This window comes from Pseudophryne corroboree, chromosome 4, assembly GCF_028390025.1.
Source record: "Pseudophryne corroboree isolate aPseCor3 chromosome 4, aPseCor3.hap2, whole genome shotgun sequence".
Lineage (NCBI taxonomy): Eukaryota > Metazoa > Chordata > Amphibia > Anura > Myobatrachidae > Pseudophryne > Pseudophryne corroboree.
In genome coordinates, this window is record NC_086447.1 from 433851542 (window position 1) to 433874353 (window position 22812).

General features: G+C 47.3%; 1 protein-coding gene across 5 annotated transcripts in view; it reads right to left on the reverse strand.

The window, feature by feature from the left end:
• The window catches only part of IBTK (inhibitor of Bruton tyrosine kinase), a 325853-nt gene that overhangs the window by 216697 nt on the left and 86344 nt on the right, over positions 1 to 22812 (reverse strand). For all 5 annotated transcript variants that reach the window (XR_010176005.1, XM_063916884.1, XM_063916885.1 and 2 more), the window contains 3 exons: positions 5355 to 5508; positions 3155 to 3763; positions 1231 to 1317 (listed from right to left, as the gene is read on the reverse strand). Coding sequence is in view for 4 of the 5 variants with exons in the window: in XM_063916884.1 (XP_063772954.1) it covers positions 1231 to 1317; positions 3155 to 3763; positions 5355 to 5508 (850 nt within the window). In the remaining variant the exon portion in view is untranslated. The remainder of the gene's footprint in view (positions 1 to 1230; positions 1318 to 3154; positions 3764 to 5354; positions 5509 to 22812) is intronic.

Consider the following 22812-nt stretch of genomic DNA (forward strand, 5'->3'; position numbering starts at 1 on the left):
CCGCTGCACAGGTACAAAAGCGTACGGTGGCGATGCTTTTGTACCTGAGGAGTAGCTCCCTACCAGTGGCTGTGACCCCCCCCTCCGCACGGCCTGGGAACGCATGCGTTGCTCGGACCGCGCCCCCCAACATGGCGGCCCAACGCCGCTGGCCCGCCCAGCAAACACCTCTGCCTGTCAATCAAACAGAGGCAATCGCTGGGCAGAGATGCTGATCACATCTCTGGCATGCGCCGGGGCACTGCGGCGCCGGCGCAGTTCAGACCTGATCGCCCGCTGTGCGAAAACGCACAGCAGCAATCAGGTCTGGATTAGGCCCAAAGTTGCCACAAATCTTCTGCAACAGCTGTCATCTCTGTAGCACGGTCATGGTAAAACAACCCTTTTAGCTGTTGTGAGATTATTGAGGATCTGTATATGAAGCACAAAATTACGTAATGGAAGCCATCACTAGTAACGGGACACACGTTATGTCCGCGGTCATGTCAACATACAATATGTCAACTACATAATGTGGACATGTACTGTATCTCTACAGAATATATGTCAACATGCATAATGTTGACTTGAGACATATTATGACATATGTTCACAATGTCAACGTCTAACCATAACCATGCCATAGGTCAACATTTTGTCCCTCTCAACATCATGCCATTATGAATGTTGATATAGTGAATGCATACCCTAATAGCAATACTGTGCATTGTAGGTATACACATGAGAGAAAGAACAGTAAAGTACACATTTAGAACACTAATTCCATTTTAACATCAATTTAGTAATTTCCCCTTCCCCCAACCTGTTCCTGACCGCTCATAATTGTACTTGGTAACAGGGTGATGTCAGTAGTAAATCAATCAGTGTATGAAGTGTGATAGCACACAGAGCACAGTACCAGGGCAGCAAGAGATCTGCATAGACATGTGTTAAATAGGTTTCATGCAGACATCTAAGTGGTGAATAGGCATGAACACATGCAGAAAGAAAAATAAGAAAAAAAACTTACAGTGAGATAAATATTAATTTAACTGAAGGACTCCTTAAGGACTACAAAATAAAGAAGAAAATCATACAGTTGAACAATTCACTTTCATGCATTACTGGTAAGACATACTGTAGGAATTCATTTAAAAAAATTCCAAAGTGATCTAATTACTGAAATAAGGTTTAGGCACATCGATGACTTTGTGGTCTATATATACTATTTGGTATGTGGTCTATACATACTATTTATGTTGGCTGAATCTTGGCTTGTTCCCACTCTTCTTCTGGACAACAACTATGGCTCCATTTTCATATCTGACTCCATCCAGTCTGTAACGCAACCAGTACAGTTATAAACAAGAGCTAGACAAACTAGAGATTTTTTTTAAAACACTGGAATAATTTATGTTTGGTTTGTATCTGAAATAATGATCAGATATATTAGACTTAAAACATGTTTGCCCATTGTTTTAATTTATAAACATTATTATTTCAATTTAGCAGAGTAAGAATCTTTGTAATATGCTGTAATGAAATAGTACTTACTGCAGGAGAAGCATTATAAAGAACACTGGATAGGGAAATATTATTGTACCTCTACATATAAAACATTTACTTTTTACATTAATAACTAAGGGGAGAATTCAGTAGTCTTTGGGTGCATTTAAATAATGGGCCATATTCCACTGTTCTGCAGATGGGCGTGAGTGCCGCGGGCACCCATTACTAATCGTGCTTGTCGCACGTAATTGTATCGGTATTAGAAGCGTACAGTGGATTAACCATTGCAGAGCATTGGGTGCGCTGTAGAAAAGGCAGTTTGGGCACCCAAAATCACACCTTTGGGCGGATTTTTGCTCTCCACCTGAGAAGGATGCAATCAGAAATAATGGGACCAAAAACAACTGAATTCCCACCACCACCACCACCACCACCTTAATGTGTAAAGGTGCTCACACACAGAGCAATGTGTCCTCCAGGGACACATCGCAAGCGATGGGACCAGTCAGTGCACCGGTATTGGCAAGTGCACACACACTTGCAGCTTGGCATCGTTTGCCACCTACTCAGATCCTTCTGCATGTTCAAGAGATGTGAGGAGGTGGCAAATGACCTGCGGGTGCGCACATGGCGTAGCTGACATGACCACACATGGACCGTTTTCAGACGATGTGCCATTCTCATCGGTCAAAACCGCCCACATTGTTTAAAAAATCTTACCATGTGTGGGCACCTTAAGTGAAATTTTGTTTTAACCAAAACAAAAAAAATCAAATAATCAGGGTGTTTCCATCCCATGCATAGCAGCCTTCCTGTGTCTAAAGTACACTGCAGTCAGCCTCTCTGCTTCCACAAATGCAGACAAAAGTTTATACCCAGGCAAATGTAACAGTTAACTTCCCTTTTATTTTATTTGCATCATCATTAAGCTTAGTGGCCCTTTCACCTAATGTAACTCCATGATCGGGCTAAGCGAAAAAATATATGTGGGTCCTAGGAGACCCCTTACTTTTAAAAATTGGGGTCCTACTTCATGGTTTCTGGATCCCATCATAGTTTATGCTTTTGAGCTCGTTAACGTTGGCTGCTTAATAACCCTTGTTAACGAGTCGAGTCCTCTCTAGTCTGTACTGTTCAGATGAGGGAGGGGGTCATTTAACGTTGCGCAGGAGCGCCCATCGTTAACGATATTGGTGGATTGCAAATGATCTCGCTGAGAATTGCCCTTCTGAGCGATATCTTTTATGTTCTCGTCTAGTGTTTATGGGCCTTAACAGTCAGTATCCAACCTATGGGGGAGATTAATCAAGTATTGTAAAGAGTGAAGTTGGCCATTGCAGCCAATCAACTTCTTCCTATCATTAATAGAATGTACTTAATAAATGCAAGCTGAATGGTTGCTATGGGGACCTCTCCACTTGTCCTCTCTTTAGAAGGCTTGAGACATTTCCTGCTGTGTATCTCAATCAGTTTTATGACCCATAGCGGAGACTCCCACTATACAGAGTGTGGCAGCTTACAGTTTACTGACCAATCTCAATTTCATCTCTATGTGGAAAATAGCCAGAATTTGGGATTTCTTAACTCAAATACCAGAACACTGCATGATGGTGTAATATTCTCTTATGTTTAACATGAACATTTAAAAATAAATCTATGAACACACCTTGAACTTAGATTGCTCAGCCCAAACCTCTTGGCTAGATTCTGCAGCATTTTCACAGGGCTAGTTTCTTCACTAACATATTTGGGCTTCTTGGAAGGCTTTGATTTGCCTTTCTTCTTTTCATTGTCTGCACAGATCTCACTGTTCCTGTAAACCTCGTAGGCAGACTTTCCTTTCATATCTTCATTAAAACTAATCTTCTGAAAATCTGAGATGATATTGTCTTTATTTTCTTCTATTTTCTCATTTTGAATGGCTCTCGGTTTGTGACCTTGTACTAACATATCACATGTGTCTGTGTACACAAACTGCAAGATGTAGGTAAAAAGCCCAGGAGGAATTTTCTCAATAACAAACACATCACACCCCGCGGCATCCTCCCCATTATGGTACAGATCTGGAAAATCAATCTGATTACTGTCCCCAGAAAAAAACAGCCTTCGGAAGAAGTCACATTTCATGGCCAGAATGTACTTATGTGCTGGAAAACTTTGGGAACCCAGTAAGAAAGTCACATCATGGATGTTATCCAACTCATCTACTTCATTAAGAAGTTTCTTAAAATCTTCAGTAAAAATGGAGGAAGACACAACAGGAACTTCAAAAAGGCTGAAAGGTAGAAATCATGCATGAATACAAAAAGCTTTTTTGTTATTTTTGAAATCATATTTGTTTCTACAAAAAGAAAGGAGTAAGTTTCACACACTGCTTGCGCCGTTCACAAACTAAATCATAAATTCTGTGGCCTTGCTGATGGAAAAAAACCCTGTCTCCATTCATTTAAATGCTCCCATTAGAGCACACCCAGCCATCACTCTTTAAAACACACCTTTAAAACTCACTTATTCACTCAAGACTACAGGACCACTGTGTGACCGAGAACCCACCACCATTACCTTACCCACTTGGGGCGGTATCCAATTAGCCACAGTAAATTACCACGGCTAATTGTCTTGCCGGGGACTATCCCCGTTAAGCGGGTGTGATATGCGGCTTTTAATGGATTTTGTTTCACCCACCTCAGACAGGGAAAACGAAATCCCCAAAAAACAACCTCGTTTTTATGCGAAAATAGGTTGTTTCTTACGAAAACACACAGGTTTCACTGAACCTGTGTCTTTTCTGGAGAAAAGTGTTGTTTTTTTATGGGCAATCTAATTGGATAGCCTGTAAAAAAACATTGGATTGAAGTGCACACACACTTGCCAATGGATTCCTGAGAAGGACTAGCCTAACAGGAAAGCATTCCTTTACATTGTTCTGTTATCACCACAGTCATTTGTTACGCTAAAACGTGCTCCTTACTTACTACCTAATTATATATATATATATATATATATATATATATATATATATATATATATAAAATGTAATATTATATATACACTTGTGTGTGCATGTGGGTGTGTCACCATGCATAAGTCCAGTCCCAGTTCCTTTATAGCAGACCAGGTTCATAAAGGTCAGTCATATACTTATACTGTATCTTGCACTAATGAAGTGCAGCTCCCTTTAGCAGACTCCTCCCAAATGAGTTCAATAATCTAAATTGAGAACAGAACAAAGGGGCGCACATTCGTTAAGTCCGTAGTCACAGATTTAATAATAGTCTTAAAATTCAACATGTACATATAGATAAGCTCAACAGAGCATAAAACACAAACATCTCACACTTCTGGCATTGCCTACAAATCACCCGATCAATGAAGCTCCAGGACACGCTAAGCCGTAGTTATCCAAATCTCCTGCCTGCTTACTGAAGATGAAGTTGTCAGCCCATAACACTCCCAACACATTTCATCATCTGGTATGATGAAGTCATACCTGGTGAAGAAACGTGTTGGGCTTGTCCTGGACTGACAACAACGTCTTCAGTAAACAGAAAGGCGTTTTGGATAACTACGGCTTAGCGTGTCCTGAATCTCTTTTGATCTGGTGATTTGTAAGCAATGGCGGGAGTGTGACATATTCATGTGTTTTATGCTCCGTTGAGCTTATCTATATGTATGTGTTGAATTTTAAGACTATTATTAAATTTGTGACTATGCACTATTGTGCATCCCTATATAACTAACGTGCATGCGCAGTGGGAGCCATTGTGAAATTACTTTACATTTGTACCTGTTAAACTTGGTGATCACAAATCAATGTCAAATTACACATTTTACATATTGGACAAGAGCACAGGAAAGAGTGTTACCTTGTTTTTGGATCAGATTGCAACACAGCAAAGTTACATCCATTAGGATCTGTTGTTACACTAACAGCCCTGTGGACAAAGGGAAGCTTCTGAAGACTAATTCTTTCATACATGCTGTGCAAATCGGGGTGAGCAGAGTCTGATACTGAATGCTCTGCAAGAGAAAATTGTGTTTTGTGTATATTGTGTAGTTAGAATAACACAAGACCCAAATGACAAAAAACAACCATGTTTTTCCTAGGCATGGGTCAGGTTGCTTTAGAAAAGGACTACCTATCAAAAAACACACAAAAGAAAGGTATATGTTCAGGATCCCGGCTGTCGGGATCTCGGCAGCCGTAATAGCAACACCAGAATCCCAACAGCCGTCAGAACACAGACGACGGAATCCTGAAAGGATCAGGATCCCAAAAGGTAAGTATCAACAGCCGCCTTAGGTTTAGGATGCAGGAGGGGGATTTAGGTTTAGGCACACTCCAGGTGGTGGGGGGGTGGGGGGTTAGGGTTAGGCTGCGGGATTGGGGAGGTTAAGGTCAGGCTGCAGAGAGGGAGGGGTAAGGGTTAGGCACCACCGGGGGAGTATTAGCGTTAGGCAGTAAGAGGGAGGGTTAGGTTTAGGCACCACCGGGGGGTTGTTAGGGTTAGGCACCGATAGGGGAGGTTAGGGTTAGGTTGTGAACAGGGAGGGTTAGGGGGTAGAGGAAGGAGGTTACGGTACCTAACACACCCCTGTCGGCATTGCCGTGATCGGGATACTGACTGCCCACATCCCGACTGCCGGCTTTTCATATTGAATCCAAAAAAAAGGACTTGTTTGCACAGTACTGTAATCTGAAGAATGACTCGCATAATGGACCTGATTCAGAGATGGACGCAGATTGCTGCATACGCAGCCAGATCTGCGGCTATCCCCTCACATGCTGGGGGCCGCCCAGCACAGGACAAGGCCGTCCAACAAGTGAGGCCGCCTCCCGATGTGTCCGCAATTAGTTTGCAGACGCATCAAACTAAGGTTGACCCCTGGCAGCGCAGATCAGGTGGTCAGTCGCCATTTTTTTTAATCGGAGCAGCTGCGTGTGATGTCACGCAGCCGCCCCTTAAAACGTTCACGGCACACCCCCGTTCGCAACGCCACTAGCTCTCGGGTTAGTTCTCCAGAAGAATATTCGTCTCCAGAAGAATAACGAATATTAATTATCTTCACCTTAGCTTATATTTATAGAAAATAATGGTTAAGAAGCAAATGTTCAATGCATGAAAATAGAGGAACAAACCCTATACACTCTAATGAACATTACACTAAGATCCTGAACAATGTGTCCTCTTACATCTTTGCTCTGTGCACTATAAGTCGCATTACACATAATGCATGAGTGCCGTGTGCCTGTAACTGTATTTGCATACAAAATGCTATTCCTCAGTGTTTTCATAAACGTGGCATTTCGGAGGCAGATAAAACCGCAATTACACATAGAATACAGGCATGCCGCATATCATTTTAATCAGCAGAGGCTGCTTGTGCATCTCATTGCATTGAATTGCGTCTACGTTATTTCCGCGGATAAAAAGTAAAAAAATAAGATTTTACTCACCGGTAAATCTATTTCTCGTAGTCCGTAGTGGATGCTGGGACTCCGTAAGGACCATGGGGAATAGCGGCTCCGCAGGAGACTGAGCACAACTAAAAGAAAGCTTTTGGTCTATCTGGTGTGCACTGGCTCCTCCCTCTATGACCCTCCTCCAGACCTCAGTTAGGATACTGTGCCCGGAAGAGCTGACACAATAAGGAAGGATTTTGAATCCCGGGTAAGACTCATACCAGCCACACCAATCACACCGTATAACTCGTGATACTATACCCAGTTAACAGTATGAACAATAACTGAGCCTCTCAACAGATGGCTCAACAATACCCTTTAGTTAAACAATAACTATATACAAGTATTGCAGACAATCCGCACTTGGGATGGGCGCCCAGCATCCACTACGGACTACGAGAAATAGATTTACCGGTGAGTAAAATCTTATTTTCTCTGACGTCCTAAGTGGATGCTGGGACTCCGTAAGGACCATGGGGATTATACCAAAGCTCCCAAACGGGCTGGAGAGTGTGGATGACTCTGCAGCACCGAATGGGCAAACTCTAGGTCCTCCTCAGCCAGGGTATCAAACTTGTAGAATTTAGCAAATGTGTTTGACCCCGACCAAGTAGCTGCTCGGCAAAGTTGTAGAGCCGAGACCCCTCGGGCAGCCGCCCAAGAAGAGCCCACCTTCCTCGTGGAATGGGCTTTCACTGATTTAGGATGCGGCAGTCCAGCCGCAGAATGTGCAAGCTGAATCGTACTACAGATCCAGCGAGCAATAGTCTGCTTTGAAGCAGGAGCACCCAGCTTGTTGGGTGCATACAGGATAAACAACGAGTCAGTTTTCCTGACACTAGCTGTCCTGGAAACATAAATTTTCAGGGCCCTGACTACGTCCAACAACTTGGAAGCCTCCAAGTCTTTAGTAGCCGCAGGCACCACGATAGGTTGGTTCAAATGAAAAGCTGATACCACCTTAGGGAGAAACTGGGGACGAGTCCTCAATTCTGCCCTATCCATATGGAAAATTAGATAAGGGCTTTTACATGACAAAGCCGCCAATTCTGACACACGCCTGGCCGAAGCCAAGGCCAACAGCATGACCACTTTCCACGTGAGATATTTTAATTCCACGGTTTTAAGTGGCTCAAACCAATGTGACTTTAGGAAATCCAACACCACGTTGAGATCCCAAGGTGCCACTGGAGGCACAAAAGGGGGCTGAATATGCAGCACTCCCTTAACAAAAGTCTGAACTTCAGGTAGTGAAGCCAGTTCTCTCTGGAAGAAAATCGATAGAGCCGAAATCTGGACCTTAATGGAACCCAATTTTAGGCCCATAGTCACCCCTGACTGTAGGAAGTGCAGAAAACGGCCCAGCTGAAATTCCTCCGTTGGGGCCTTCCTGGCCTCACACCACGCAACATATTTTCGCCAAATGCGGTGATAATGGTTTGCGGTCACTTCTTTCCTAGCTTTAATCAGCGTAAGAATGACTTCCTCCGGAATGCCCTTTTCCTTCAGGATCCGGTGTTCAACCGCCATGCCGTCAAACGCAGCCGCGGTAAGTCTTGGAACAGACGGGGCCCCTGCTGCAGCAGGTCCTGTCTGAGCGGCAGAGGCAATGGGTCCTCTGAGATCATTTCTTGAAGTTCCGGGTACCAAGCTCTTCTTGGCCAGTCCGGAACAATGAGTATAGTTCTTACTCCTCTTCTCCTTATTATCCTCAGTACCTTGGGTATGAGAGGAAGAGGAGGGAACACATAAACCGACCGGTACACCCACGGTGTCACTAGAGCGTCCACAGCTATCGCCTGAGGGTCTCTTGACCTGGTGCAATATCTTTCTAGCTTTTTGTTTAGGCGGGACGCCATCATGTCCACCTGTGGCCTTTCCCAACGGTTTACAATCAGTTGGAAGACTTCTGGATGAAGTCCCCACTCTCCCGGGTGGAGGTCGTGCCTGCTGAGGAAGTCTGCTTCCCAGTTGTCCACTCCCGGAATGAACACTGCTGACAGTGCTAACACGTGATTTTCCGCCCATCGGAGAATCCTTGTGGCTTCTGCCATCGCCGTCCTGCTTCTTGTGCCGCCCTGTCGGTTTACATGGGCGACTGCCGTGATGTTGTCTGACTGGATCAGTACCGGCTGGTTTTGAAGCAGGGGTTTTGCCTGACTTAGGGCATTGAAAATGGCCCTCAGTTCCAGAATATTTATGTGTAGGGAAGTCTCCTGACTTGACCATAGTCCTTGGAAGTTTCTTCCCTGTGTGACTGCCCCCCAGCCTCGAAGGCTGGCATCCGTGGTCACCAGGACCCAGTCCTGTATGCCGAATCTGCGGCCCTCTTGAAGATGAGCACTTTGCAGCCACCACAGCAGAGACACCCTGGTCCTTGGAGATAGGGTTATCAGCCGATGCATCTGAAGATGCGTTCCGGACCACTTGTCCAACAGGTCCCACTGAAAAGTTCTTGCATGGAACCTGCCGAATGGAATTGCTTCGTAGGAAGCTACCATTTTTCCCAGGACTCGCGTGCAGTGATGCACCGACACCTGTTTTGGTTTTAGGAGGCCTCTGACTAGAGATGACAGCTCCTTGGCCTTCTCCTCCGGGAGAAACACTTTTTTCTGTTCTGTGTCCAGAACCATCCCCAGGAACAGTAGACGTGTTGTAGGGACCAGCTGTGACTTTGGAATATTTAGAATCCAACCGTGCTGTTGTAGCACCTCCCGAGATAGTGCTACCCCGACCAACAACTGCTCCCTGGACTTCGCCTTTATCAGGAGATCGTCCAAGTACAGGATAATTAAAACTCCCTTTTTTCGAAGGAGTATCATCATTTCGGCCATTACCTTGGTAAATACCCTCGGTGCCGTGGATAGACCAAACGGCAACGTCTGGAATTGGTAATGACAATCCTGTACCACAAATCTGAGGTACTCCTGGTGAGGATGGTAAATGGGGACATGCAGGTAAGCATCCTTGATGTCCAGTGATACCATGTAATCCCCCTCGTCCAGGCTTGCAATAACCGCCCTGAGCGATTTCATCTTGAACTTGAATTTTTTTATATATGTGTTCAAGGATTTCAAATTTAAAATGGGTCTCACCGAACCGTCCGGTTTCGGTACCACAAACATTGTGGAATAGTAACCCCGTCCTTGTTGAAGGAGGGGCACCTTGACTATCACCTGCTGGGTATACAGCTTGTGAATTGCCTCTAGCACTGCCTCCCTGCCTGAGGGAGTTGTTGGCAAGGCAGATTTGAGGAAACGGCGGGGGGGGAGACGTCTCGAATTCCAGCTTGTACCCCTGAGATACTACTTGAAGGATCCAGGGATCCACCCGTGAGCGAGCCCACTGATTGCTGAAGTTTTTGAGACGGGCCCCCACCGTACCTGGCTCCGCCTGTGGAGCCCCAGCGTCATGCGGTGGACTTGGAGGAAGCGGGGGAGGACTTTTGCTCCTGGGAACTGGCTGTATGCTGCAGCTTTTTCCCTCTACCTCTGCCTCGGGGCAGAAAGGACGCGCCTTTAACCCGCTTGCCCTTATGGGGCCGAAAGGACTGTACCTGATAATACGGTGCTTTCTTTGGCTGTGAGGGAACATGGGGTAAAAATGCTGACTTCCCAGCTGTTGCTGTGGAAACGAGGTCCGAGAGACCATCCCCGAACAACTCCTAACCCTTATAAGGCAAAACTTCCATGTGCCTTTTAGAATCTGCATCACCTGTCCACTGCCGAGTCCATAACCCTCTCCTGGCAGAAATGGACATTGCACTTATTTTAGATGCCAGCCGGCAAATATCCCTCTGTGCATCTCTCATGTATAAGACTGCATCTTTAATATGCTCTACGGTTAGCAATATAGTGTCCCTGTCTAGGGTATCAATATTTTCCGACAGGGAATCTGACCACGCAGCTGCAGCACTGCACATCCATGCTGAAGCAATAGCTGGTCTCAGTATAATACCTGTGTGTGTATATACAGACTTCAGGATAGCCTCCTGCTTCCTATCAGCAGGCTCCTTTAGGGCGGCCGTATCCGGAGACGGTAGTGCCACCTTCTTTGACAAGCGTGTGAGCGCTTTATCCACCCTAGGGGATGTTTCCCAACGTTAGAATGTAAGCTCTCACGAGCAGGGCCCTCTTCCCTCATGTGCTTACTCTTTTCTTACTTTAATAATCTTCAACTGCACCAAATCCAGCAGTCTTCTGCCACCTGATACTTATTCCAGTGTCATCTGCTGATGTAGCTATGTTTATTTACCCTGTACTTGTCCTATATTGTCGTCAACTGTAAGTTGCTGTTTTCTTGTTTGATTATTTGTTTATGTACTCTGTAATTGGGCGCTGCGGAACCCTTGTGGCGCCATATAAATAAAGGATAATAATAATAATAATAATAATAATAAAACGTGACCTATCCTCTGGCAGGAAAGGGTACGTCATTAGTAACCTTTTAGAAATTACCAGTTTTTTATCGGGGGAAGCCCACGCTTCTTCACACACTTCATTTAATTCCTCAGATGGAGGAAAAACTACTGGTAGTTTTTTCTCTCCAAACATAATACCCTTTTTGTGGTTCCTGGGGTAACATCAGAAATGTGCAACACATTTTTCATTGCCTCAATCATGTAACGTGTGGCCCTATTGGAAGTTACATTAGTCTCATCGTCGTCGACACTGGAGTCAGTATCCGTGTCGACATCTGTGTCTGCCACCTGAGGTAGCGGGCGTTTTAGAGCCCCTGATGGCTTTTGAGACGCCTGGGCAGGCACAGGCTGAGAAGCCGGCTGTCCCATATTTGGTATGTCGTCAAACCTTTTATGTAAGGAGTCGACACTGTCGCGTAATTCCTTCCACATAACCATCCACTCAGGTGTCGACCCCGCAGGGGGTGACATCACATTTATCGGCATCTGCTCCGCCTCCACATAAGCCTCCTCATCAAACATGTCGACACAGCCGTACCGACACACCGCACACACACAGGGAATGCTCTGACTGAGGACAGGACCCCACAAAGCCCTTTGGGGAGACAGATAGAGAGTATGCCAGCACACACCAGAGCGCTATATAACACAGGGATGAACACTATAACTGAGTGATTTTCCCTTATAGCTGCTTATATATATACTGCTGCGCCTAAATTTAGTGCCCCCCTCTCTTTTTTACCCTTTGTAGTCTTGAAACTGCAGGGGAGAGCCTGGGAGCGATCCTTCCAGCGGAGCTGTGAGGGAAAAATGGCGCCAGTGTGCTGAGGGAGATAGCCCCGCCCCTTTTTCGGCTGACTTTCTCCCGCTTTTTTATGGATCCTGGCAGGGGTATTTTTCACATATATAGCCTCTAGGACTATATATTGTGATTTTTTTGCCAGCCAAGGTATTAATATTGCTGCTCAGGGCGCCCCCCCCCCCCCCCCAGCACCCTGCACCCATCAGTGACCGGAGTGTGAGGTGTGCATGAGGAGCAATGGCGCACAGCTGCAGTGCTGTGCGCTACCTTGTTGAAGACCGAAGTCTTCTGCCGCCGATTTTCAGGACCATCTTCTTGCTTCTGGCTCTGTAAGGGGGACGGCGTCGCGGCTCCGGGACCGGACGATCGAGGTCGGGCCCTGTGTTCGATCCCTCTGGAGCTAATGGTGTCCAGTAGCCTAAGAAGCCCAAGCTAGCTGCAAGCAGGTAGGTTCGCTTCTTCTCCCCTTAGTCCCTCGTAGCAGAGTCTGTTGCCAGCAGATCTCACTGAAAATAAAAAAACTAAAAATAAGAATTTACTTACCGATAATTCTATTTCTCATAGTCCGTAGTGGATGCTGGGACTCCGTCAGGACCATGGAGGGGAATAGCGGGCTCCGCAGGAGACAGGGCACATCTAAAAAAGCTTTTAGGTCACATGGTGCGTACTGGCTCCTCCCCCTATGACCCTCCTCCAAGCCTCAGTTAGGTACTGTGCCCGGACGAGCGTACACAATAAGGAAGGATCTTGAATCCCGGGTAAGACTCATACCAGCCACACCAATCACACCGTACAACTTGTGATCTGAACCCAGTTAACAGTATGATAACACAAACGAAGTAGCCTCTGAACAGATGGCTCACAACAACAGTAATAACCCGATTTTTGTAACAATAACTATGTACAAGCATTGCAGACAATCCGCACTTGGGATGGGCGCCCAGCATCCACTACGGACTATGAGAAATAGAATTATCGGTAAGTAAATTCTTATTTTCTCTAACGTCCTAGTGGATGCTGGGACTCCGTCAGGACCATGGGGATTATACCAAAGCTCCCAAACGGGCGGGAGAGTGCGGATGACTCTGCAGCACCGAATGAGAGAACTCCAGGTCCTCTTTAGCCAGAGTATCAAATTTGTAAAATTTTACAAACGTGTTCTCCCCTGACCATGTAGCTGCTCGGCAAAGTTGTAATGCCGAGACTCCTCGGGCAGCCGCCCAGGATGAGCCCACTTTCCTTGTGGAATGGGCCTTTACAGATTTAGGCTGTGGCAGGCCTGCCACAGAATGTGCAAGTTGGATTGTACTACATATCCAACGTGCAATCGTCTGTTTAGACGCAGGAGCACCCAACTTGTTGGGTGCATACAATGTAAACAACGAGTCAGATTTTCTGACTCCAGCTGTCCTTGAAATAATAAGATTTTACTTACCGATAAATCTATTTCTCGTAGTCCGTAGTGGATGCTGGGGACTCCGTCAGGACCATGGGGAATAGCGGCTCCGCAGGAGACAGGGCACAAAAGTAAAAGCTTTAGGATCAGGTGGTGTGCACTGGCTCCTCCCCCTATGACCCTCCTCCAAGCCTCAGTTAGGATACTGTGCCCGGACGAGCGTACACAATAAGGAAGGATTTTGAATCCCGGGTAAGACTCCTACCAGCCACACCAATCACACTGTACAACCTGTGATCTGACCCCAGTTAACAGCATGATAACAGCGGAGCCTCTGAAAAGATGGCTCACAACAATAATAACCCGATTTTTGTAACAATAACTATGTACAAGTATTGCAGACAATCCGCACTTGGGATGGGCGCCCAGCATCCACTACGGACTACGAGAAATAGATTTATCGGTAAGTAAAATCTTATTTTCTCTGACGTCCTAGTGGATGCTGGGGACTCCGTCAGGACCATGGGGATTATACCAAAGCTCCCAAACGGGCGGGAGAGTGCGGATGACTCTGCAGCACCGAATGAGAGAACTCCAGGTCCTCTTTAGCCAGGGTATCAAATTTGTAGAATTTTACAAACGTGTTCTCCCCCGACCACGTAGCTGCTCGGCAGAGTTGTAATGCCGAGACCCCTCGGGCAGCCGCCCAGGATGAGCCCACCTTCCTTGTGGAATGGGCCTTGACAGATTTAGGCTGTGGCAGGCCTGCCACAGAATGTGCAAGTTGAAATGTGCTACAAATCCAACGAGCAATCGTCTGCTTAGAAGCAAGAGCACCCAGTTTGTTGGGTGCATACAGGATAACAGCGAGTCAGTTTTCCTGACTCCAGCCGTCCTGGAAACCTATATTTTCAGGGCCCTGACAACATCTAGCAACTTGGAGTCCTCCAAGTCCCTAGTAGCCGCAGGTACCACAATAAGCTGGTTCAGGTGAAACGCTGACACCACCTTAGGAAGAAACTGGGGACGAGTCCGCAGTTCTGCCCTGTCCGAATGGACAATCAGATATGGCTTTTGTGAGACAAAGCCGCCAATTCTGACACTCGCCTGGCCGAGGCCAGGGCCAACAGCATGGTCACTTTCGATGTGAGATATTTCAAATCCACAGATTTGAGCGGTTTAAAATGTGATTTGAGGAATCCCAGAACTACGTTGAGATCCCACAGTGCCACTGGAGGCACAAAAAGGGGGTTGTATATGCAATACTCCCTTGACAAACTTCTGGACTTCAGGAACTGAAGCCAATTCTTTCTGGAAGAAAATTTACAGGGCCGAAATTTGAACCTTAATGGACCCCAATTTGAGGCCCATAGACACTCCTGTTTGCAGGAAATGCAGGAATCGACCGAGTTGAAATTTCTTCGTGGGGCCTTCCTGGCCTCACACCACGCAACATATTTTCGCCACATGTGGTGATAATGTTTTGCGGTCACCTCCTTCCTGGCTTTGACCAGGGTAGGAATGACCTCTTTCGGAATGCCTTTTTCCCTTAGGATCTGGCGTTCCACCGCCATGCCGTCAAACGCAGCCGCGGTAAGTCTTGGAACAGACCTGGTACTTGCTGAAGCAAGTCCCTTCTTAGCGGCAGAGGCCATGAGTCCTCTGTGAGCATTTCTTGAAGTTCCGGGTGCCACGTCCTTCTTGGCCAATCCGGAGCCACGAGTATAGTTCTTACTCCTCTATGTCTTATAATTCTCAGTACCTTGGTTATGAGAAGCAGAGGAGGGAACACATACACCGACTGGTACACCCACAGTGTTACCAGAACGTCCACAGATATTGCTTGAGGGTCTCTTGACCTGTCGCAATACCTGTCCAGTTTTTTGTTCAGGCGGGACGCCATCATGTCCACCTTTGGTCTTTCCCAACGGTTCACAATCATGTGGAACACTTCCCGATGAAGTCCCCACTCTCCCGGGTGGAGGTCGTGCCTGCTGAGGAAGTCTGCTTCCCAGTTGTCCACTCCCGGAATGAACACTGCTGACAGTGCTATCACATGATTTTTCGCCCAGCGAAGAATCCTTGCAGTTTCTGCCATTGCCCTCCTGCTTCTTGTGCCACCCTGTCTGTTTACGTGGGCGACTGCCGTGATGTTGTCCCACTGGATCAATACCGGCTGACCTTGAAGCAGAGGTCTTGCTAAGCTTAGAACATTGTAAATTGCCCTTAGCTCCAGTATATTTATGTGGAGAGAAGTCTCCAGACTTGATCACACTCCCTGGAAATTTTTTCCCTGTGTGACTGCTCCCCAGCCTCTCAGGCTGGCATCCGTGGTCACCAGGACCCAGTCCTGAATGCCGAGTCTGCGGCCCTTTAGTAGATGAGCACTCTGCAGCCACCGCAGAAGAAACACCCTTGTCCTTGGAGACAGGGTTATCCGCTGATGCATCTGAAGATGCGATCCGGACCATTTTTCCAGCAGATCCCACTGAAAAGTTCTTGCGTGAAATCTACCGAATGGAATCGCTTCGTAAGAAGCCACCATTTTTCCCAGGACCCTTGTGCAATGATGCACTGACACTTTTCCTGGTTTTAGGAGGTTCCTGACTAGCTCGGATAACTCCCTGGCTTTCTTCTCCGGGAGAAACACCTTTTTCTGGACTGTGTCCAGAATCATCCCTAGGAACAGCAGACGTGTCGTCGGAAACAGCTGCGGTTTTGGAATATTTAGAATCCACCCGTGCTGTCGTAGAACTACTTGAGATAGTGCTACTCCGACCTCCAACTGTTCTCTGGACCTTGCCCCTATCAGGAGATCGTCCATTTTCTTTGAAGAAGAATCATCATTTCGGCCATTACCTTGGTAAGGACCCGGGGTGCCGTGGACAATCCAACCGGCAGCGTCTGAAACTGATAGTGACAGTTCTGTACCACGAACCTGAGGTACCCTTGGTGAGAAGGGCAAATTGGGACATGGAGGTAAGCATCCCTGATGTCCCGGGACACCATATAGTCCCCTTCTTCCTGGTTCGCTATCACTGCTCTGAGTGACTCCATCTTGATTTGAACCTTTGTATGTAAGTGTTCAACTATTTCAGAATTAGAATAGGTCTCACCGAGCCGTCTGGCTTCAGTACCACAATATAGTGTGGAATAATACCCCTTTCCTTGTTGTAGGAGGGGTACTTTGATTATCACCTGCTGGGAATACAGCTTGTGAATTGTTTCCACTACTGCCTCCCTGTCGGAGGGAGACGTTGGTAAAGCAGACTTCAGGAACCTGCGAGGGGGAGACGTCTCGAATTTCCAATCTGTACCCCTGGGATACTACTTGTAGGATCCAGGGGTCCACTTGCGAGTGAGCCCCCTGCGTGCTGAAACTCTTGAGACGACCCCCCCCCACCGCACCTGAGTCCGCTTGTACGGCCCCAGCGTCATGCTGAGGACTTGGCAGAAGCGGTGGAGGGCTTCTGTTTCTGGGAATGGGCTGCCTGCTGCAGTCTTCTTCCCTTTCCTCTATCCCATGGCAGATATGACTGGCCTTTTGCCCGCTTGCCCTTATGGGGACGAAAGGACTGAGGCTGAAAAGACGTTGTCTTTTTCTCCTTTATACGGCAATACTTCCATGTGCCGTTTGGAATCTGCATCACCTGACCACTGTCGTGTCCATAAACAACTTCTGGCAGATATGGACATCGCACTTACTCTTGATGCCAGAGTGCAAATATCCCTCTGTGCATCTCGCATATATAGAAATGCATCCTTTAAATGCTCTATAGTCAATAAAATACTGTCCCTGTCAAGGGTATCAATATTTTCAGTCAGGGAATCCGACCAAGCCACCCCAGCGCTGCACATCCAGGCTGAGGCGATCGCTGGTCGCAGTATAACACCAGTATGTGTGTATATACTTTTTAGGATATTTTCCAGCCTCTTATCAGCTGGCTCCTTGAGGGCGGCCCTATCTGGAGACGGTACCGCCACTTGTTTTGATAAGCGTGTGAGCGCCTTATCCACCCTAAGGGGTGTTTTCCAACGCGCCCTAACTTCTGGCGGGAAAGGGTATACCGCCAATAATTTTCTATCGGGGGAAACCCACGCATCATCACACACTTCATTTAATTTATCTGATTCAGGAAAAACTACAGGTAGTTTTTTCACACTCCACATAATACCCTTTTTTGTGGTACTTGTAGTATCAGAAATATGTAACACCTCCTTCATTGCCCTTAACAAGTAACGTGTGGCCCTAAAGGAAAATACGTTTGTTTCTTCACCGTCGACACTGGAGTCAGTGTCCGTGTCTGTGTCGACCGACTGAGGTAAAAGGACGTTTTAACGCCCCTGACGGTGTTTGAGACGCCTGGACAGGTACTAATTGGTTTGCCGGCCGTCTCATGTCGTCAACCGACCTTGCAGCGTGTTGACATTATCACGTAATTCCTTAAATAAGCCATCCATTCCGGTGTCGACTCCCTAGAGAGTGACATCACCATTACAGGCAATTGCTCCGCCTCCTCACCAACATCGTCCTCATACATGTCGACACACACGTACCGACACACAGCACACACACAGGGAATGCTCTGATAGAGGACAGGACCCCACTAGCCCTTTGGGGAGACAGAGGGAGAGTTTGCCAGCACACACCAAAAACGCTATAATTATACAGGGACAACCTTTATATAAGTGTTTTTCCCTTATAGCATTTTAATATATATAGTCATATCGCCAAATAAGTGCCCCCCCTCTCTGTTTTAACCCTGTTTCTGTAGTGCAGTGCAGGGGAGAGCCTGGGAGCCTTCCCACCAGCATTTCTGTGAGGGAAAATGGCGCTGTGTGCTGAGGAGAATAGGCCCCGCCCCCTTTTCGGCGGGCTTCTTCTCCCGTTTTTCTGAGACCTGGCAGGGGTTAAATACATCCATATAGCCCCCAGGGGCTATATGTGATGTATTTTTAGCCAGAATAAGGTACTATCATTGCTGCCCAGGGCGCCCCCCCCCCCCCAGCGCCCTGCACCCTCAGTGACCGCTGCTATGAAGTGTGCTGACAACAATGGCGCACAGCTGCAGTGCTGTGCGCTACCTTATGAAGACTGAAAAGTCTTCTGCCGCCGGTTTCTGGACCTCTTCACTTTTCGGCATCTGCAAGGGGGTCGGCGGCGCGGCTCCGGGACGAACCCCAGGGTGAGACCTGTGTTCCGACTCCCTCTGGAGCTAATGGTGTCCAGTAGCCTAAGAAGCCAATCCATCCTGCACGCAGGTGAGTTCACTTCTCTCCCCTAAGTCCCTCGATGCAGTGAGCCTGTTGCCAGCAGGACTCACTGAAAATAAAAAACCTAACAAAACTTTTACTCTAAGCAGCTCTTTAGGAGAGCCACCTAGATTGCACCCTTCTCGGCCGGGCACAAAAATCTAACTGAGGCTTGGAGGAGGGTCATAGGGGGAGGAGCCAGTGCACACCACCTGATCCTAAAGCTTTTACTTTTGTGCCCTGTCTCCTGCGGAGCCGCTATTCCCCATGGTCCTGACGGAGTCCCCAGCATCCACTAGGACGTCAGAGAAATATATTTTTAATGCTCTGACAACGTCCAGTAACTTGGAGTCCTCCAAGTCGCTAGTAGCCGCAGGCACCACAATAGGCTGGTTCAAGTGAAATGCCGAAACCACCTTAGGGAGAAATTGAGGACGTGTCCTCAATTCTGCCCTGTCCGAATGGAATATCAGATATGGGCTTTTGTATGACAAAGCTGCCAACTCCGAAACTCTCCTGGCTGAAGCCAGGGCCAACAGCATGGTTACCTTCCATGTAAGGTATTTTAAATCTACCGATTTTAAAGGCTCAAACCAATGAGATTTGAGAAAATTTAGAACCACGTTCAAATCCCACGGTGCCACTGGAGGCACTATTGGGGGTTGTATATGTAGTACACCTTTGACAAAAGTTTGTACTTCAGGCACTGACGCCAATTCCTTCTGGAAGAAAATTGATAAGGCCGAAATTTGAACTTTAATGGACCCCAATTTGAGGCCCATAGACAATCCTGCTTGCAGGAAATGTAAGAATCGACCCAATTGAAATTCTTCCGTTGGAGCCTTCTTGGCCTCACACCACGCAACATATTTTCTCCAAATGCGGTGATAATGTTGTGCGGTCACTTCTTTCCTGGCTTTAATTAAAGTAGGAATAACTTCCTCAGGAATGCCCTTCTCTTTTAGAATCCGGCGTTCAACCGCCATGCCGTCAAACGCAGCCGCGGTAAGTCTTGGAACATACAAGGTCCCTGCTGAAGCAGATCCCTTCTTAGAGGTAGAGGCCACGGATCCTCCGTGAGCATCTCTTGAAGTTCCGGATACCAAGTTCTTCTTGGCCAGTCCGGAGCTACCAGTATTGTTCTTACTCCTCTTTTCCGTATAATTCTCAGTACCTTTGGTATGAGAGGCAGAGGAGGGAACACATACACTGACTGGTACACCCACGGTGTTACCAGAGCGTCCACAGCTATTGCCTGAGGGTCTCTTGACCTGGCGCAATACCTGTCCAATTTTTTGTTGAGGCGAGACGCCATCATGTCCACCTTTGGTTTTTCCCAACGGTTCACAATCATGTGGAAAACTTCTGGATGAAGTCCCCACTCTCCCGGGTGAAGGTCGTGTCTGCTGAGGAAATCTGCTTCCCAGTTGTCCACTCCCGGGATAAACACTGCTGACAGTGCTACGACATGATTCTCCGCCCAGCGCAGAATCCTTGCAGCTTCTGCCATTGCACTCCTGCTTCTCGTGCCGCCTTGTCGGTTTACGTGGGCGACTGCCGTGATGTTGTCGGACTGGATCAACACCGGCTGACCCAGAAGCAGCGATTTTGCCAGGCTTAGAGCATTGTAGATCGCTCTTAGCTCCAGTATATTTATGTGAAGAGACGTCTCCAGGTTTGACCACACGCCCTGGAAGTTTCTTCCCTTTGTGACTGCTCCCCAACCTCGTAGGCTGGCATCCGTAGTCACCAGGACCCAGTCCTGTATGCCGAATCTGCGGCCCACTAACAGATGGGCAGTCTGCAACCACCACAGGAGAGACAACCTTGTTCTCGGTGACAGTGTTATCCGCTGATGCATGTGCAGATGCGATCCGGACCATTTGTCCAGCAGATCCCACTGAAATGTTCGTGCATGGAATCTGCCGAATGGAATCGCTTCGTACGAAGCCACCATCTTTCCCAGGACTCTTGTGCATTGATGTACTGACACAGTTCCTGGTTTTAGGAGGTTCTTGACAAGTTCGGATAACTCCCTTGCTTTCTCTTCCGGGAGAAATACCTTTTTCTGAACCGTGTCCAGAATCATGCCCAGGAACAGCAGATGTGTTGTCGGGGTCAATTGAGATTTTGGAAGATTTAGAATCCACCCGTGTTGCTGAAGCACTACTTGTGTTAGCGCTACACCGACTTCCAGCTGTTCTCTGGACTTTGCCCTTATCAGGAGATCGTCCAAGTAAGGGATAATTAATACGCCTTTTCTTCGTAGAAGAACCATCATTTCGGTCATTACCTTGGTAAAGACCCGAGGGGCCGTGGACAACCCAAACGGCAGCGTTTGAAACTGATAATGACAGTCTTGTATCACGAACCTGAGATACCCTTGGTGTGAGGGGTAAATCGGGACATGTAGATAAGCATCTTTTATGTCCAAGGACACCATGAAGTCTCCTTCTTCCAGATTCGCTATCACTGCTCTGAGTGACTCCATCTTGAACTTGAATTTCTTTATGTACAGGTTCAAGGATTTCAGATTTAGAATAGGCCTTACCGAACCGTCCGGTTTCGGTACCACAAATAGTGTGGAATAATACCCCTTTCCCTGTTGTAGGAGGGGTACCTTGACTATCACCTGCTGAGAATACAGCTTGTGAATGGCTTCCAAAACCGACGTCCTTTCTGAGGGGGACGTTGGTAAAGCAGACTTTAGGAACCGGCGAGGGGGAGACCTTTCGAACTCCAGCATGTAACCCTGAGATACTATCTGCAGGACCCACGGGTCCACTTGTGAGTGAACCCATTGATTGCTGAAAATCTTGAGTCGACCCCCCACCGTTCCTGAGTCCGCTTGTAAAGCCCCAGCGTCATGCTGATGGCTTTGTAGAAGCCGGGGCGGGCTTCTGTTCCTGGGCAGGGGCTGCTTGCTGCCCTTTCTTACCCTTTCCTCTGCCTCGCGGCAGATAAGACTGTCCTTTTGGTCGCTTTTTATAGGAGCGAAAGGACTGCGGCTGAAAAGACGGTGTCTTTTTCTGTTGGGAGGGGGTCTGAGGTAAAAAAGTGGATTTGCCGGCAGTTGCCGTGGCCACCAGGTCCGAAAGACCGACCCCAAACAATTCCTCTCCTTTATATGGCAATACTTCCATATGCCTCTTGGAATCCGCATCACCTGACCACTGTCGCGTCCATAAACTTCTTCTGGCAGATATGGACATCGTGCTTACTCTTGATGCTAGAGTACAAACATCCCTCTGAGCATCTCGCATATAAAGGAAAGCATCCTTTAATTGCTCTAGAGTCAATAAAATACTGTCCCTATCCAGGGTATCAATATTTTCAGTCAGAGAATCCAACCACACTACCCCAGCACTGCACATCCAGGCTGAGGCTATTGCCGGTCGCAGTATAACACCAGTATGTGTGTATATACTCTTCAGTGTAGTTTCCAGCCTCCTATCTGCTGGATCCTTGAGGGCGGCCGTATCAGGAGACGGCAACGCCACTTGCTTTGATAAACGTGTGAGCGCCTTATCCACCCTAGGGGGTGTTTCCCAGCGCGCCCTAACCTCTGGTGGGAAAGGGTATAATGCCAATAACTTCTTGGAAATTAGCAGTTTTCTATCGGGGTTAACCCACGCTTCATCACACACGTCATTCAATTCCTCTGATTCTGGAAAAAATACAGGTAGTTTTTTCACCCCCCACATAATACCCCTTTTTGAGGTACCAGCAGTATCAGAGATCTGCAAAGCCTCCTTCATTGCCGTGATCATATAACGTGTGGCCCTATTGGAAAATACGTTTGTTTCTTCACCGTCGACACTAGATTCATCTGTGTCGGTACCCGTGTCGACTGACTGAGGTAAAGGACGTTTTACAGCCCCTGACTGTGTCTGAGACGCCTGAACCGGTACTAACTGGTTAGCCGGGCGTCTTATTTCGTCAACTGACTTTTGTAATGTGCTGACATTATCACGTAATTCCATAACTAA